This window comes from Scaptodrosophila lebanonensis, unplaced genomic scaffold (genome assembly GCF_003285725.1).
Source record: "Scaptodrosophila lebanonensis strain 11010-0011.00,11010-0021.00 unplaced genomic scaffold, SlebRS2 tig00000001-arrow-pilon, whole genome shotgun sequence".
NCBI classification, from domain to species: domain Eukaryota; kingdom Metazoa; phylum Arthropoda; class Insecta; order Diptera; family Drosophilidae; genus Scaptodrosophila; species Scaptodrosophila lebanonensis.
Genome location: NW_022060529.1, coordinates 7,337,464 through 7,355,719, shown reverse-complemented (window position 1 = coordinate 7,355,719; position 18,256 = coordinate 7,337,464). Strand labels below are relative to the sequence as shown.

Genomic DNA, 18,256 nt, shown 5'->3' with positions numbered 1-18,256 from the left:
AAATGTCTCTTTCTTTCCATATGCTTCACTCAGCGAGTTACTAGAAACCATTTCTTTGATCTAGCTCGGCTTGCCAGCACTCTGATGAAGACAAATTCATATTTTATACATACATACATACTATATAAGCTGCCCAGTGCTTAGGCCTTTGTGTTTTGGTTGCTGCCTGAAGCCACTGGGTATAACTTTCACAAATATAGGCAGGCAGGCATGTGTGTGTGTGTTTGGTTGTGTGTATATAAAAAAAAGTATAAATAAAACAAGATGCTACTACTTCTTTTTCTTCTTTTGTTATTGCTGTTGGTGTTATTGTTTTTTTCTCATTGTATTCTTCTGGTGCGTTTAATTTGTGCTTAAATTTAATGTTTGTTTATTTTTATTGCACAGAAAAGTTTCACTTACACGCTAAAAACACTGACAAATCACACCCAGTTTGTTGCTAAAGCACACACGCATACACAAGGCACGTGCTAGTATGTGTGTGTGTGTGTATATATATATATGTGTGGTCCCTTATGTGCATAGCTGGTTGTATTCATTATAGCTTAACATTATTTTGGTTTATATTTGCTTAATATGCGAAAATTGTATTTCATTTCATTTGATTTCGTCACTTCCCTTCCCTTCGCCAGTCAGCCCTGTCAGTCCCATTAGCGCTGTCGTACATTTCTTCGATGTCGCCCATGTCGTCTCTTAATCTCACGCAGCGCTCGTCATGACGTCGACCCACCGCCGAGCCGAGCCATTCACACAAAAGGATGCCTTGTGCGTCTTTTCGCCTTTTTCGGATAGTCATAACCCTCAAAGTCATCGTCGATGTCGTCGTGCTCGGGCTGTTGGTGGTGATGATGATGGCTGTGATGATGCTTTTTGTGATCATGATGTTCCTTGACCGGCACGGGAATGGGCAGAGGCACTTTCTTTATGACCGTCTTGGTGTGCACATGTGTGTGATGTTTGACGGGCACGTGTATTCGAATTCTGAAAATGCAGAGGCCAGATGACGCAGATGAAGTCATGCCCACCATAGTCGAATGTTGTTGAATGATTGTTTGTATGCATGTATGTGTGTGTGTGTGTGTGTGTGTGTGTGTGTGTGTGCTTGTGAGTGGGCGTATCAAAGAGGCGTGACTCACGCCGGCATATCACTTACTTTAGCTTCTCGCCTGATGGATAGCCGCTTGTCAATGCAAACACCATGCAAGTGATAAACACAAAGCTTAATGCCTGCAAACAAACAAAAGAGAGAATAAGAAAACAGAATAGGAACAGAATAGAACATTTTGCTGTTGTTCGCTTTACTGTGCGTATGCGTGATAAAAGGTACGTCTCGCACATAAACAGACAATGAAATTAGCATAATGTGCACTTTGGCCTTTTATATACAGATATACAGGCCTATTATTAGCGCCAAATCCGATTTTGATTGCTGCTTGTTAACGTCAATAACTTTTTGATAGGCTCCACAGCAAAGTACCAATGAACCTTTTATATTAGTTACTGGTCTAAAGGACAAATGTGGCTGCAGTTACAAAACGTACAAGAACTTTGGGGTTTTTAGCTAAGACTTAACACTGCAGTCCATAATAAAACAAATAAATTTCAAAATAATCGGATAAAATATCAAAGGAAATAAAATGTTATCATGATTTCATGAAATTGAAAAGCTAAGTAAGGACTAAGAGTGCTTAAATATTAAAATATGAATGGAACGGCATCTCTGTTATTTGTCCATTTGAAGATAGTTGAACTGCCTTTTACTGTGATACAGATTTGCACCATATAGTATAATTCAAAACGGAATTAATGGCATCACACAATACCATTAACGGCATAAAAATGTGAATAAAAATATATATAATTTTCCTCATATTTTACTTGTTTTTAAACTATTTTCAAAGTTTTTGTTAACTTGAAATTAAAGGAAATTAAAACTGTTTAAACATTCTTCATATTATATGGACAGTCCTCCGTAGTTTAAAGACATCATTTCTAATACATACTGATACACTTTTTATATTTGCTGTTATTTTTGCTGTTTATAACATACTAATCATTTATCAAAAATCAGAAAATACAGTTTTAATAAAATAAATGAATTTCCTTTTAAAAAGCAAATAAATTGATAATTAAAAAGAGTAAAAAAATTAGAAGCCGCTAATGTATACGTATGTGTGTATGTATGTTAGTTATATCAAACTTTCTTTAGGCTTTTGAGCTAAACAATCACTTGAAAATCTTGCTGACGCTTAAGGCAATCTTTTGAATACCACAGTGTGTGTGCCTTACAACCCGCGCGTGCAACAAAGTGTTAAGAAGCTTACGAAATAGAGAGACTGTGGCTCAGCCTTTGGCCAAAATCAATTTGTTTGCTATTCCTCAACTTTATTATCATTAGGCGTGTGGATAGGAATACTTTGTTATCGTTTTAAATTTTGTTTTGTTAATCAATTTTCGGGTTCCATATATTTGTGTTCCCACTTAACGGCATAGTCCTGCTCCACTGTCGCATTGTGGTAATCTAGCAGGATTACCCGGAGCGATTTCAATCAACATTGATGTGGTTTTTGTGCCTACGCAACATAATTGCTTGCCACTGCGCCAATTTCTATAAATTGAAAATTTCAATTTCACAAACGAGTACATACACCTATGTACATACAAAGCTGAGAGTAATTCAACATCAATTTCCGGATCATTACACATTTGATTTGCCATGGCGTGGCGTGTGCCACCTCAGCCAGCACAGGAGATGTGAAGAGGAAGTTTCTAAATTCTGAATTCAGACTGAAGTGTTGCCTTAATAGTAAATTTATATATTGGGAATATAATGTATACGCACTGTTGGTATGTGAATTAAAAATTTAATACATGGACGCGCACTCTTAGCCGGCACAGGAGATGTGAAGAGGATGTTTATAAATTTTGAATTCAGACTGAAGTGTTGCCTTAATAGTAAATGCATATATTGGAAATATAATGTATACGCACTGTTGGTATGCGAATTAAAAATTTAATACATGGGCGCGCACTCTTACTTTAATTCAATTTGAAAGCAAAAATGGAATTTGCATATTGCATAGCGATTATTAGTTCAGTTTTTGTTTTGTATTTAATTTGCAATTGTCTTGTCATTTATTTCTTAATTTCACGCGCCATTGCAGTCAATGAATGTTTTTGTAATTGTCTTTGCGAAATGTTCACTTTTCGTATTGTTTCCACACTTTTTTCTTCTCACTTAATTACGTAATTTTGTACTTTCTAAGCAGCTTTATTTACATAATTTGTTTGCTCGCTGCTTTCGGCGAATTGGAAGTGAAGTCTTTGGTTTATTGCTGAATTGTACATCGTCGCCCTGGACCAGTTTTATTTATTATTAAAATGTGCATTTAAAAGCGGCTTGTTTGCATTGCTTTACTCGTTAATGTTTTCAATTGTCATTCAACAGAGACTGAATATTTGCCCTTTTAAATACCTCCCCCTTTTTGTCCAACATAATCATCGCATTAAGGCACTTACTCCTCTGGGCAAACACATTTTCACGCCTTGTTTAACACGTTGTCCGATGCTTTAATTAGTTTTTTGATTCTCAATGTGAATGTGAATGTGAGTGTGTGTGTGTAATTTGTTTTGTTTTTTTCTTTTTAATTATATCGCGTGGGCTTATCTCGACGGAGTTTGCGTAGCGAGCGACCGTTTTTCACAAATGTAAAAATGAAATTGCGTTTGGGCAATGCGCGTACATTCGCTTAAATATAAAAAACAGCTAGACAACAACAAAAAAATTGCCGCTGCTACAGTGAAACGTGCCAGTTGTGTGGCACCAACTAGAAATGAAAACTTCAAGCTGCGAGAGAAAGAGAGCGAAGAAAAGCACAGCGACTACCACCATCACCATCATCACCACTAACACCAACAACACCAACAACAACAACTACAGCAACAACATCAACTGTAATAATCGCATTGAAGTTGTTCAGCTAGAAACAAATGAAACAAAACAACAACGAAAAACACAATCAAGCGGCCGACAACGAGTTTATAACCTAACAAGTGAACAAGTGGGAAATGGGTGGGCGGGGGGCTGGCGCAGGGGAGGGGTAGGTGAGTCAACTTGTTAGTTTCATTTGCAGAGTGCGACAACAAGGCAAGGCTTCGTGGCAATGGCAACGATGTGGGCAGCAGCGCCACAAATATGAATCTGCGTTTGCCTCCACATTGGTTACAACATGCCCTACAGATGAAAAAGTTAAGCTTGTGGGCGTGTAATTTAATAGGAAACAGCAAAATAGCTTACACTTTTAAGGAAAGCAATTAGTTTATTCATAAAAACAAAAGTTAATGCTTCACAGTGACATGAAGGCCATGATTATATACTCGTAGGTATCTAAAAATATTGTATTTTACCAATTAGAACATCAAAGATACCGCCTACAGCTAAGTGTAAAATTTGAGAACTTTTATCAGTCAATATGAAAATTCTAAAGCAGAAATATATGTCGTTTTTGGAAAAAATGTTTGATTTTTTTCGACAATTACTTCAACAATAGGATATTCCTAATTTTCAGCCAAATGTAATCAGGAATATTAAGGATGCAGGCAATAAAGAGTCTAAAATAATTTTAAATGAATGGCTGCTCATCTTTATTTTGTTTGTGTAAAATAGTTGAACTTTATTGTTGCCTTTACCACCATCATCCTTCAATGTATTTCGCACCTCAGGCAAAACGATGCCAAATGGTAAATATTTTAAATTAAAACCAAATACATTGCCAATTAGCTTAAGTTTGCAAAAATGTATGCTATTTAAAAACAAAAACAAACAAAGTGGAAACTTAGTTTTCTTTCTCTTCTGAAATGTTGACTAGTGTGTTTAAATGAACATACTTGTATTTCTAACAACCGGCCAGGCTTCTTTTAAAATAAAAAACGACATTTTTAAGAACTGGGACACGATGATAAACTAAAATAAACAAACACTCTTTTAAAATGGGGCTACTTTTTTCATTGAATCATTTTCAAATCTAATTAAAAGTTAGTGAGGAACAAAAAAAAATGAAGGCGCTTTTCATTTACATTGACTTTAAGAATTTCTATAAATAGCTGGTTTAAAAATTGTGGAGCAATTTGGGGTTTAATTTGTTCAAAGAAATATCGCTTTACTTAACTTTTTGAGCCAATCCCATAATTAATATGCCGTTCCCGGTGCATTTTGTGTAGTGTGCGACAATCTTTAAGTCATGGGTGACAGTGAAAATACAACAATAATGGCAACAACAATAACACCATCCTAAACAACAACAGCAATGACAAACATACATAGACACACACACAGATACAAAGCACATCTACATTAACAACTGCGAGCAAAGCGAACCAAACAAGCACTGAAAAGCGGCAAAGTCAAAAACGTAATTGAAGCTTATGCCTCAGTTAAACGCAGCGATTATGTCGGTTGGATTTCATGGCGCGACTGCGGCTGCGACGGCTTCAGCTGCGGCTGCCAGAGCCGGCAGACAAGCGACAACACAATCACCGCCATGCGGCAGCATCATCGCCACCAAAAAGCACAACCAGCAACAACCAGCCGCGCTCCATGGTGCAGGTTCAGCAAGGATTATGCAGTGTCTGGTATGTGCGTTTGGGCGCGCTTCCTGGTTGGGCGCTGCCCAAAACATTTCGAATGGCCGGCTCTAACGAATGGAAATGAAGCTGTCGTCAAATTGAGTTGTTGCAGGTACGCTGAAAAATGTCGTCGCCATTTGAATGCAATTGGTTGTCAGTCGTGCCACCCGCCTGCAGTTTCCCTGCAATTTGCATTCACTCGATTGCCATTCTAGCCACTGGCAACAGACAAGAGGCGACACCAAACAATTGGCCGCTGCAAGCAGGCGGAACACCACTGCCTTCATTATCGTCCCTTGTGGTGCGGCACCAGTGCAAGAGTCTACGATATTTTAATATAAAGTTGGTAAGGAAGATTTGTAGTAAAATAAATACAACTATAATATGAAACTTAACTTTTAAATGATATTTCTACAATATTTCTTTGCAATAAAAAAAAGGTGGAAATGCTTGAATAATTACAATGAAAAATTTATATAAAATGATAGCCGGTGTTATCATAAACTGATAACATTGAGTTGAGAAGATAGCTTAAAATAAGCATAGAGGCTAATCCAAAAAATATATGTTTAACAAAAAAGGAAATAATCATCTATGACTGTTCATTTGGATATTTGAAATCGAATCGAAAGTGAAACGGCGCCTGTGTGTTTGATAAACCAGTTGAACCATTGAGCCACTGAACTTAACGGACTCATAGCTCGAATGCCCGGTTGGCTGAAACTCCGGAAGCGGTCTATTTCGGAGACTAATGGAACTCGTTTGCAGGCGCACGCACATTGAATGTGCGGTTGCATAATCCCAACAATGCCAACAAAGTGCCATGGCTCATAACAATTGCTGGCTAATAGAAAAGTCAAAGCAAGACTGAAACAGAAACAACAAAAACAACAACAACAACGGCAGCAAAAGAGTAAACAATAGCAATAACAACAACAGCATATTTGTAGACATGACACTTCATTGCCTCGTCAAGCCTTGCTGTTCGCATCACGATTGCTTAAGTCGCTCAACGAATTTTCCAGTTGAATCGAGTGAGCAGCATAAGTCGGGCTGTAAATGCTATATGCACATATATTGTGTGTACAACTGAACATATATAGTATGTATATATTTGTATCAGTATAACAATGGTACATTTTTATGTTTATGGCATTTTAATTGGTTGACTGTTATGCCAGTTGTGCGGAAAACATTTTTCGCGCGCACATTTTTTTTTTTTTTTTTGTATTTTATTTTGGCAGGTTTGCCGCCCCAACATGCTGGCAATTAATTTTGATGATATAATCACAACTAGCCCGTCCAAATATAGTGTCAAATGAGGGACCGGTTTAGAGCAGTACACAGAGGCCACGCCACCATCGGGCGAATGTCAAAGTACGCCAAAGGAGTTGCAACTGGGATCAGATAATTAGCAGCAAATGAAGTAAATGTGACAGCGAAATGAAGCGAAATCAAATCAAATCAAAGCGGAAGTAAAATATTTGCTCCAGCCCCTCCCCAAAAACAAAACTGAAAGCCTTTCAATGAAAGCGCGCACAGCGCAAATATTTGTGCACAAAATAAAAGAAATGAATGAATAAAATGATACAACAACTAAAACAACAACAACTAAAACAGCAGCAGGAAAAAAGTGGCACAAGGCCAAGGGACACGAATAGTGGCTCGCTCGCCTAACTGTTGAATGATACATTAGACGCCAGGCTAGTTTGGCAATATACCGCTTTTGGCTGACAGTAAGAGCCTTTCACTTTTTCTTGCTTGCGGGCGCTAAAGGATTATCCAACTGCGAGCCGGAAACCCATACATCAGCCATGCAGGCATTTCCTTTAACAATATATTTCCACTTAACTATGTCGGTCGACTGGACGGGGCGACGACAAACAGCCCGCCAGCCACACAGCCAATTGTTAACATCTGCTTGTTGATTTTGGCCGCTGTGACACAATTTTCCAGTTGTATTGTGTGGCTTTTTATATGACAACAACAACTACAACAACAACAACAACGACACGAACAGCAACAACAGGAGCGACAACTTGACCAAAAAGCGCGCAATAAATTTAATTGACGGAAGAGCGTTTCCAACTGCAGCTGCAAATATTTACACAACATTCATACATACATACACACACACATACACACACACACATACATACGGGTACTTATATGCATATGTTTGCATAGCCGTGTATTCGTGTCGATTTTCATGTATTATGAGCGGCCAATCAAGCATTCAGCCGCTTCAGTGAGGCAAACGACACTCGATTCATTTCATTTGCATGTCGAATGCCATAATTTATGACCCAAGGATGAATGCCGCAAAAATTGCTCGACTTCATGGGGCAAGATGTACGGCATTTTGCAAAACAGTTATGGCCATTGCAACGACCAATTCATGACTTCATAATGCACTGCGGCAAAAGAAAAACGATTTAATCGACCGCAAAGTAAATAATTCGATATGGCTTTGAAGTCCAGCCCCATTTGATCGATTATAATGGATGTAGATCTGAAATACAAAAGCACTTACCACTTCATTTCCAGAGACATTTAACATTTCCAAAGGCTGTTTATATTTAATTTCTATAAATTTACTTTCATCTTTAATATCAATGGCGCTATTTTAAATTTTATACGCTTTATTATTAAAATAATTTTGTTGAGATAGGGCCTGCGAGGCCCAAATTCTAACATAATATACAGCCAGATTTCAAAATATCCTATGACTGTGAGTTAGAGAACTAAACCTCCCCTTTCATCTTAGAAATACTCTTTTCTTTTGTGCGAGAGGTTCGCTGATATATTATTTATAATTATATTATCAATCAAAACAGTCCACAAGTATCCACAACAATGGCACTTGTTTCAAATTTAGCTGGCTGGCCCAAATTGATTTTTTATTTATTTATATAATGCTAGCTTTAGATTAAAATCTTCTAAACTAACAGAAGAGAATTATGTTAGCAATGGCTACTAGGGCCTTCAGCTAACTTTGTATGTACATTTTACAGTGTTCAAGAAAAAAGTAGGAATACATATGTATGGGGATTGGGTTTAGATTTTGTGGTAAAAGTTTGAGGCTTTCAAATATTTAAATATGAGTTTGGAGTTATGTATTGATGGGCTTGCAATTAAGGTGATGGGGTTAATGTTTGGGAAAATAGATAATCTATGTGTGTGTGTTAATGCGGTATGTCCAAGGCGAATTCTATTAAGTTTTATTTGTTCTGTTCTTGATAGGAGGTTTTGCGGATTGTTATTGTACAGGTCAAGGAGAGATAAATTGTCGGCGTTGCTTTGCTGGTACCAATAGGATGTTTGGTTGAATCGAGACGCTTGTTTTAGAGTAAAATCATTTTTTAGAGCTAAGGCTATGTCGGAGGAATTGTAGTTGGGGGTGTAAATAAGAGGAAGAGCTGTGGCCAGCCCGCCTATTGAACACTCTGTACCCATGTCGTCCCGCTGCAGCCATTCATCTTAAATAAACAGCTCTATGATGTTGTGAAGCGATTTTGTTAAACAGACTACTAGTATATACAAGTAGTGACGCACGATAGCAATATATACGATATACGATCTAATCTAACTCACAAGATATTCTATTTAGACTGATTTTTGTTACAAACTTAATCAGCTTCCTCTACTAAGTTTGCTGTTCCCAGTTGTTTTGATTTAAAAGTTCTCTGTGTTCATAGGGACGGACAGACGAATGTATCGATTTCTACTTAAAAAGGCACTTCTACCTCATGTGGTCTTTGTACCACAACAAATATGCTCCCTACAGAGACAAGAGTAGCTTCACCTCCTTTATGAAGGGGAGCAATACTCTCCTCCTACTCCAGATTAATGCTGAACAGACACATTTTAGATGGGCTGTGGTATTAATTAAGTTTTGCTGTTGTTTTTTTCTTAATGACTTAATTATTCCATTCACAGTATTTTAATTCCTGTCCAGATTTGAATTTGAATCGTTTCAGATTGGATTCAAGTAAATATTTATAATATTATATCAGAAAATGAATGCTCCATGGGTTTAGAATATTATGAATATTAAACAGCATTAAGATAAAATAGATACAGCCTTTTAAAAAGAGAAAAGGACTGTGCTGATTCAAAAATTGCTGCTAATAATAAAGTCACCATAAGCATTGGAATGGGTTAAGATAAAGATTTAGAAAGAAGAATCGATGCAAGATGAATTTACTTAAGATCGAAAAGGAGGTGACCATTAAAAAATTATACCCACCATTTTTGAAAAGAAACGTTTTTAATAAATATAATGGAAGAGAGGTAAAAGAGTTTCAAAATAGAACTCATTTAAATTCATAAATATTCAGCATCTGAGGATGAAGAATCGGTCTAGATGTTCGTTTTCGAAGTTTTCGTTTGAAAAGAACTAATTGTTGTGGGACGTTTGTTCACATTTTTATTTCGGTGTCGCCGTCAGATTGCAACGCAGACAAGTTTTCTGTGCAAGCAACTGGTTTTTGCTGAATTAGATGTTTGGCCAAGTGCAGCAAACTTTATGCCGCTTTAGAGCAAAGTAGAATGACAGCAATGGCAATAGAAATAACAACAATAAAAACAACGACGCCAGCATAAGTGTACAGAGTTAAGAAAACACTTGCCATGATGGCCATAAATTAGCACTGCCAAAGCTCTGAGAGCATGTGTGTGTGTGTGGCCATAAAATTTGCTGCATATAGCACACGACCTTGTGCATTATCAACAACCAAAACAATAGCAATAGCAACAACACCTGCGTTCACAACTAAAGGCAAATCGATGTTAGTAAACTTTTTGCCACAACAGCCCCTCCATGTGAGACGCACTTCGAGCAAGTCAGTCACACACATACACAAACAATTTCACACACACACACACACAGACAGACAGGACAGACTTGTACGCTTGCGGATTTATGGTCTGATGCTGTGCACATTTGTGGGTGACTTTGTGGCAAGGCCATCGTTTGGATGAAGTCAGCAACCATGCCACAACATGATGTCAAAACCTGCTGAGGCTGAAAGCAAAAGCAAAACTTTTTGTCTCTTTGCAAAAACGGCCTGCCTTTTGCCGAAGGCTCAGTCAGCACTTGAAATCAGCATCACACTTATATTAAATGAAGGTTAAAACAAACTTATTTGGGCCATCAGTTGACAGCCAAATTAAAGAGATCGTTCACCGGAAGGTTCACAAATTGGCTTTTGCTGAACTAAAAGTAATATGATTAATGCATTCAAGCTCTAACTCTTCAAAACTAACCGATCTATTAGTGATTGTTGCTGAACTTACCTAACCCAAGTGTTGAAAGCACATCTCCTGGAACGGCACAGTGTGAGCGGCCTTCAATATATTCTACTCGCTGATTAGAAAACAGTAAGATACAACCCGTTTAATTCATATGTCTGAAAAGCTTAATTTTAGTTCGAACGAAAAGCTGGAAATATATTCAAGTATTTGAGAATGGTCTCCTTAAATTTGTTGAGGGAAACATTTTGGCGCAAAAAAGGGGCTGGGCAGCCTGTTTTCCTGATCTCAAGCCTATACAAAATTTAAAAATAACCGAGTCGGGTTTACTTAATTATTATGCAAATATAAATGATTAATTATGGCAATTATTTGCCAATCCACAACAATTACTGGAATTATTGTTGAATGCGCTAATGGCTTAATGACAGCCCTTTGATCAAACTACGAGTAATTGAATTAAAGAACACATTTTTTTTAGGTTGCTACAGCCTTGTATTGAACAAACAACAATAACAAGTCTTAAAACTCTAAAAATCGACTATATAGTAATGCGACTCTTTTTAATCATACGATAATACGTTTCTATTTTGTTATTTCCTCTAAATTACGTATATTCGTGCCGCTTGAATTAATCTAAAAGCAACTACTTTTTTGCTTTATTTTTCAAAATATTAGAATAACGATCATCAGAGGCATCATTTGGAGAATCATTTGGGCATCATTTGAGGAAGTGTTTGAGGCAGCATTTGGGCATAATTTGGGGCATTATCCAATATATCCAACAGCATAACTTTGCAGCTCACCAAAAAAAAAAAGGGAATTTTCCACCCGATACTCATGCTTCTGGAAAACTTAAATTCTATATCCCTACTAATTCGAAGGCATGTTGACCTATCACGGGTTCTGAAAATCAATTTATTTTGCTACCACAAAATAAAACATCTAATATCTTTACAGAGAACCTCTGACCTAATAAAGAATACCAAAAAAATCGGAAAACGAACAAAAAATCATAAAAATAATAATATCCAAAACAAATTTCACTCCTTCTTAGTAACTCATAGCAAAAAGAAGGGTGTACGTGTGTTAAGTATGTGTGTGTGTGTTAAAAAAGGTATAATTTTAAAAATAAAATTATTTTAAAATTATACCTCTTATAACACAATTTTAAAAATAAAAATGCCCGTGCGAAGCAGGGGCAGGACGCTAGTTCATATATAAATTTAAATACATAGTTTCATCGGTTTTTATTTAAACAAAAATTTCAGAACCCATACTCTCGATTTTTCTACACATTAAATGTTAAAGCAGTGTGAAAATAGATGCTTTGTTTTACCTTGACTGGATTCCATTAAAAGTTTGTAAAGTGGACTTGTATGTATAGCCTGTCTAGTCAGGAACGACGAAAAATGGGGCCTGTGAAAATCCTGCACGTGCTTCCGACTAATAACTTAACTTGATAATAATTCTAGCACTCCTTGCTCTTATATTTGATTGCTGCTCCATTCAGAATGACCTAAAGGACCCTAATTCGATAAGCACGAAAGGAAATGAGACAAATTCGAAAGCAAATGCATCGCACTTATAATTCAGATTACAGTTTATTATTAAGAATGAATTGAATTATTTGTTTCTTTCTTTAGTTTCATTTTATTTTCTTTATTTACGTTTTATTTGTTTGTTTTTTTTTCCAACTGTTTATGTAATTTATGTTTGTTTTTTCAACTCTCCTCCTGCCTTTTTGTTGTGTTTTTTGTATTTGTTTTCGTTTTGTTTGTTTGTTTGATGTTCGCCATTTTGTTTTAATGCTTTTTAATCATAATTATGTTAATAATAATCATAATGCATATATGTTGGTTTCTCTTTATATATATGTATATGTATGTATGTATAGAGACACAGTAATAATTCGATTTACCTAGAAAACAATTTACAAATATATAAAAATGAATTCATCTAGTAAAACTAAATAAGCATATAAAAAACGATTTCATATATATGAATATATATATATATACTATATATATCCTTCCTTACATTGTTCTGAGCTTGATTGCTCATTTCTTTGCTCCTTGCTATGCCTGTTTTGTGTGTTTGCAGTATTATTTTCAGTTATATTTTGCATTTTGAAATTCTGTGTTTATTGAAAGATGTCTGTGTATTGTTTTAACTTGCTTTGTCTGTTTCATTGTCTGGGTATGAGTGTGGGAGAGTGTGTCTAGTATTTGCTTTGGATATTTTAGACAAAATAAACAATCTGTTTACACTTGAGGCATAAATATTTATTTTTATTCGCATTTTCTTCGCTTTTTCTGCAGCCATACCTTCATTTTATTTATGTTCAAGTGAGAAAGCATTTAAAAAAACATAAAACCGAATAGTAGCAACAATTTAACAGGGCATTTATTTGCAGGCAAAATAAAATGGAATTTAAGAAAATACCCTCTAACAATAAATAGCCAAACAAAATATTCGCACACCTCTTGTGTGTGTTTGTATGAGAAAAATTGCACATACGCCATGTTGTGAGGAGCTCATCATTATCATCATATGAATACACACACAATTGTGTGTTTGTGTGTGTATGTGTATGAGTATGTGTGTGTGTTTTAATGTGTTTCTTTGAATGCTGAAACTAAACATGCGCCCGGTCTCTTTACGATACAGTAAACACAGCTTTAAGTGAACCTTTGAAATTCTGCAGCTGAACCGAAACTATGAGTATTCAAGTGTGTTATGTGTGCTATTATCGAGTCAAAAAGTGATATTTAAAGCTCTCTTGAGGGACTAAGGATGTACACAATTAAGGGATGACATTCTGGAGATACGACTAAAGTTTCCTTGATCTCTATGATTCGCTTTTGGATGCAAGTCCAGATGGCAAATGATGTCCAAGCTGGGCCCTATTCAGTGTACATGCTATTTAGATATTACGATATTTGTTTGTCAGTCAACAAAAACGAAATGTTCTTGTTTTGCTTCGTTATATGGGTTCTGTATATTGCTTTTTGTACGCTCTTTATAACAAACTAAAAGTTTGTTGTCAGCTTATCATTTATAACTGTCGTGCGCAGAAATTTGTTTGCTGCCTCCTGCGGTTTGACTCCTCTTTTGTTGCTCGCATTTGCATATGTGGGTGTGTTTTTGAATGTTTGTATTTCTGTGACTGTTTGTGTGTGTGTTTGTCTTTCTTGTTATATGCAATGTGCAACAGACTGCCGCCTACAACTACTTAATTATGCATAATCATTAATTGGGTCTGTGTGTGTGTTGTGAGTGTCTGTGTGTTTAATGAAATCTTGTTTCGACCATTCTCATTCAGTTGATTTTTTTTTATTTAAAGTCATTTTCATTTAATGGTTGTGGTTGTGGTTGTTTTTGATGTTATTTTTGTTGATTTATAATGTAAATATTGTAACATAATAATATGCCATTACATGCTAAATTTAAATGTACTCGTTTACCTCACTTTTTGTTATTTAATTACTCGTTCCGTTTTGTATTATTAAAAATTTAAACATTTTCACTAAAAACTTAGCATACAAATTTAACAATAATATATATTTATATATATATTTGTTTCTTATGTGTGTGTGTGTTTGTATATATATTTATACATATATACTTTAGCTCAACTCAACTGCACTGTATGTATGCATATTATGTATTCAATTTGTTTTTTGTGTTTTTCTTTGTTTTGTTTTCTTTGCTTTGTTTATTTTGCAATGCATTGATTTATAACAAAGTTGGGCGCCGGCATTACATTTAAATTTACATTTACATGAAATTAAATTTTTGGCGGCGTTCGCTTTCACTTTGAATTTGCCATTTCCTTTGCCATACGAAAGGCTCTCCCTCTTGCTTTGTATAAACTAAAACTAATTTATTTCTATATGTATATATGTATATATATATTTGTTGTGTGTATATATATAAAGTATTTTTGTTTTGTTTTGTTTTAAGGCCAAAAATCTAAACGTAAATTTTGTAAAGTGTTTTAATTTATTTTCTCTCTCTCTTTCTTTCTTTAATTTTTGTTGTTGCTGCAGCATTTGTTATTTCTGGTTGTTGCCTATTGCCTGGGTTCATTCAATTGGAGCTTAAACAACAAACAAAATATGTATGTATTTTTGCAGAGAAGAGGCCAAACGTAGGTATTTGGAGCGAATTCTAGAACTGCTGTTTAAAGATGTACAAAATATTACTTTTCAGTGGAATTGCAAGGTTTGTAATTTATTTAGTTTAAGTCATACATTTAATTATATGTATATATATATTTTTGTATTTATATATATATATATGCGTGTATGTATATGTATAAAATTAGTTTAATTAATAGTATGCGCCTGCGTTAAATTTAGTATTTGTTGGTTTAGAACTGCAAAGTTATTTCTACCAAAAACGTTTGCTAATTTAGTAAAAAAGTTACGGGGTAGCGGGGCATTTAAGACACACCAATTATCACCTACTATCCAATGTGTTGTTTGTTATCCTAGAAGAATCTAATTTATCCGATGTACGCATGGGTGTTTCTATGTATAAGTGCGTTCTGCGTATGTGTATTGTGTGTGTGGGTGTGTGGGTGTGTGTTTGTGTGTGTAATTTATGTATATGTATGTAATGTATGTACGTCTTTGTATGGTCAGTCGTTCAAATATCGGTTCAGATCAACCCAAAAAATGTTGCAGTTGCTTGTCTTTTTGGAGCCGTTTCTCTTAAGTTGCTCTTCAAATTTTCTTTGTATATAGTATGTGTGTGTGTGTGTGTGCTGCTTGCTGTCGGGCGGTCCGTCAGTCTGTTTGGTTTCTGTTACAAGTTACTTAAAACAATAAACATAAACCTGTCACTTGCCATTATGCGTAAATTGTACATAATTATAAGTAAATTTCTAATATTTATAAATTGTTGTTTTGTTTTCTCTTCTCTTCTAAAAAACCTTGGAACCGGATTGCTATTAAAAAAGAACATAAAATACATTTGTCGGAAAAAAATATTGCATACTTTTATGTGCTCGCTTAAATGTACTTGCTGTATGTATGTATGTGTTTGTGTGTGTTGCATGTGTGTGTGTGTGTTTGCTTTGCTTGCTCAGTAACACAAATTAAATGTAAAAATTAATAATAATAACCGTAAGAACACATTTTCCGAGATATTCGATTTGTTTACAAAGAAATTAATGCATATGTGTACGTGTATATGTGTATACATACGTATGTATATAAGAAATTATAATATATAGTATATGTATATATTTATATTTATGGTATATATGATACACATGTTTAGTTAACAACAAAGGCAAAGACAACCTAAAAGGATGCAAAAGTCCAGCTCAGCTTAGTAATCTGGATTGAATCTTCTGGTCTGAAGTTGAAATGGAAGCGGAAGCTGCGGAGAGAAATGGGTTCGAACTGAAAACAACAAGCAACAAACACAGCATTGCCTAAGCTCGCCGAAATGTGCTTTGGCATTTAAACTAGACTGCATTTGTATTTAAGTACTTAGTCGATATAAGCAATGCCGCACAACGTTGAGCGTCGAGACACCTGATGGTGGTTGTGGGGAAGGGTTAACAAAAAATTTTGTCATTTGAGCTAATTTATGATAATGTTGCTTTTGTTGCTGCTGCTAAAACATACACTTGTGTCTATGAGAGAGTGTGTGTGTGTGCTTGTTTGTATGTATTTACGCATATATTGTGGTTAAGAATGCTGCTGCTAAATGTAACTTAAGAAATAAGTTGAAACTGTTTAAGGCATTTTTTATAGACAAATGCACTGCAAAAGACATGCCTCTTGCATTCCTTTTCACTTTTTTCTGTTGTTGTATATAAAGCGAAATATTAACTGAGTTTTCTTTTGCTTTTGTTTGTTTGTTTGTTTGTTTTTTGTTGGTTGATAGAAAAAAGTATATCATATATTTTGTAATGTTTAGCATTTTTGTTTTTCCCATTTTTTTGTTTTCGTTTTGTTAAATATATTTTAAGTGAGTCCTCGGCCAGGATCACATCCTTGGTTGTATGCTAGCTTAAATGATGATAAAGTTGTTGCTTGGTTTGTTGTCTGTTGTTGTTGTTGTTGCTTGTTGTTGTTGCTCCGCCATTGCTGTTGCAGCTATTCCAGCAACTGTTGCTGCTGAGATGGCGGCGACGTTGGCGATGCCGTTGCCGTTGCCAAAATTTCCAGCGGACAGCCGGCGGCAACATCGTCAATTGAAGTCTCCATGAACAGCTGCTCTTGTTATGTCAGATCTTGGGGCGAATCTATTGAGAAGAGCTCCTTATACAGCGCTGGGAATACAACATTTGGATGCTGTTGCTTGAACTTGCTCAACGCTTCCATATGCATGATCGAAATGTCGCTGTAAATTAAAGCCATGGTTTGTTTAGGATTATCGTTCATCCAGAATCGAAAGCTACTCACCGGAAGTTGGGTATGTTATTTAAGAGCGTGTCCAGCACGGTAACATCGCCCTTGAGCGGCGCGTGATTCGTTTCAAGCTCTTGCCGTATTGCATTCATGCTCAGATTAAAAAGCCTCTGTATTTCCGTATTGCCACGCACACCATTTCGTTCTGCAAAAATAGGAAGTCAATAGAAGTGCGTTTAGTAATAGAATAGAAAGATGTTTGATTGTTGCTTGGTGAGCTTATAATATCTTCTAATTTAGCTGATGTTACACAATACAAATGCAATGTAGCTAAGAAGATGAAACTTCAATTTGCAATTGAAAATATTGGGGTGATAACAAATTTTTTTTGTAACTGACTTTTAAAAATATGAATTAATATTGGACTGCTGAAGGCCCTTAAATAATGAACGACAGTTGGGGTTTAAAGTTTGATTCAGAGATGAAACAGTTCAGATGATTTAGCTCTGTTAGACTTGACAATTACATACCTGGCCAGAGCAGCACTAAGCTCTGGTAGAGTGCCAGTTCGGTTTCAGTCAGTTTTAGTTCGGCTATGGACTTAGCCGTTTGGAAAATGCGCGACACCAGGCGCATCTCATCCGAGTCCGATGTGTAGAACGCCTCCTGCGGCAGCATCACATCGCCATAGAGGACAGCGTTCTGTGAGAGATCTAGTAATCTGGACATGCGAACAATCGCCAGCTCAAAGGAGCCCGTTTTCAGCAGCAGTATCTGTCAATGGTGGAATCAAATACAAGTTAATGATATCAATTGGAGGGCTTCTCTTCCAATATACCTGATCATCCTGACTCAGGCGCATAAAGCCCGGTATCAGCTTAGCAAATTCGATAATATTTTGTATCATTTGTGTAAGCTTCTCTGCACAGTCTAACCATAGCTCCTCCTGGCCCAGATTCTTGTAATAGATGATGCGCGACAGATCCTGGAATAGTCCCCAAATATCA

At 35.9% G+C, this 18,256-nt stretch overlaps 2 protein-coding genes across 4 annotated transcripts in view; both read right to left on the bottom strand.

Annotated features, from left to right (window-relative positions):
• Positions 1 to 746: 746 nt before the first annotated feature.
• Positions 747 to 3,537, bottom strand: LOC115634607 (uncharacterized histidine-rich protein DDB_G0274557). The gene is made up of 3 exons (XM_030532456.1): positions 3,520 to 3,537; positions 1,154 to 1,227; positions 747 to 981 (listed from the first exon to the last, which is right to left on the bottom strand). Exons 1-3 carry the CDS (start codon positions 3,535 to 3,537, stop codon positions 747 to 749), a joined length of 327 nt encoding a protein of 108 aa, XP_030388316.1.
• Positions 3,538 to 15,167: 11,630 nt separating this feature from the next.
• The window catches only part of LOC115627840 (probable nuclear hormone receptor HR3), a 39,274-nt gene continuing 36,185 nt past the window's right edge, over positions 15,168 to 18,256 (bottom strand). The window contains exons 5-8 of one of the 3 annotated variants that reach the window (XM_030523704.1): positions 18,088 to 18,234; positions 17,780 to 18,023; positions 17,304 to 17,454; positions 15,168 to 17,241 (exon numbers count right to left, since the gene is read on the bottom strand). In XM_030523704.1, the coding sequence (XP_030379564.1) occupies positions 17,121 to 17,241; positions 17,304 to 17,454; positions 17,780 to 18,023; positions 18,088 to 18,234 (663 nt within the window). In that variant the 3' untranslated portion in view covers positions 15,168 to 17,120. The remainder of the gene's footprint in view (positions 17,242 to 17,303; positions 17,455 to 17,779; positions 18,024 to 18,087; positions 18,235 to 18,256) is intronic. The other 2 variants (XM_030523695.1, XM_030523712.1) reach the window with 2 other exon arrangements.

What these genes read in the sequence shown, in the direction of transcription:
- LOC115634607 (XM_030532456.1), bottom strand. An exon ending in CCATCAGGCGAGAAGCTAAA is followed by an intron (nt 982 to 1,153) that starts GTAAGTGATATG and finishes CTGCATTTTCAG; the next exon opens with AATTCGAATACACGTGCCCG.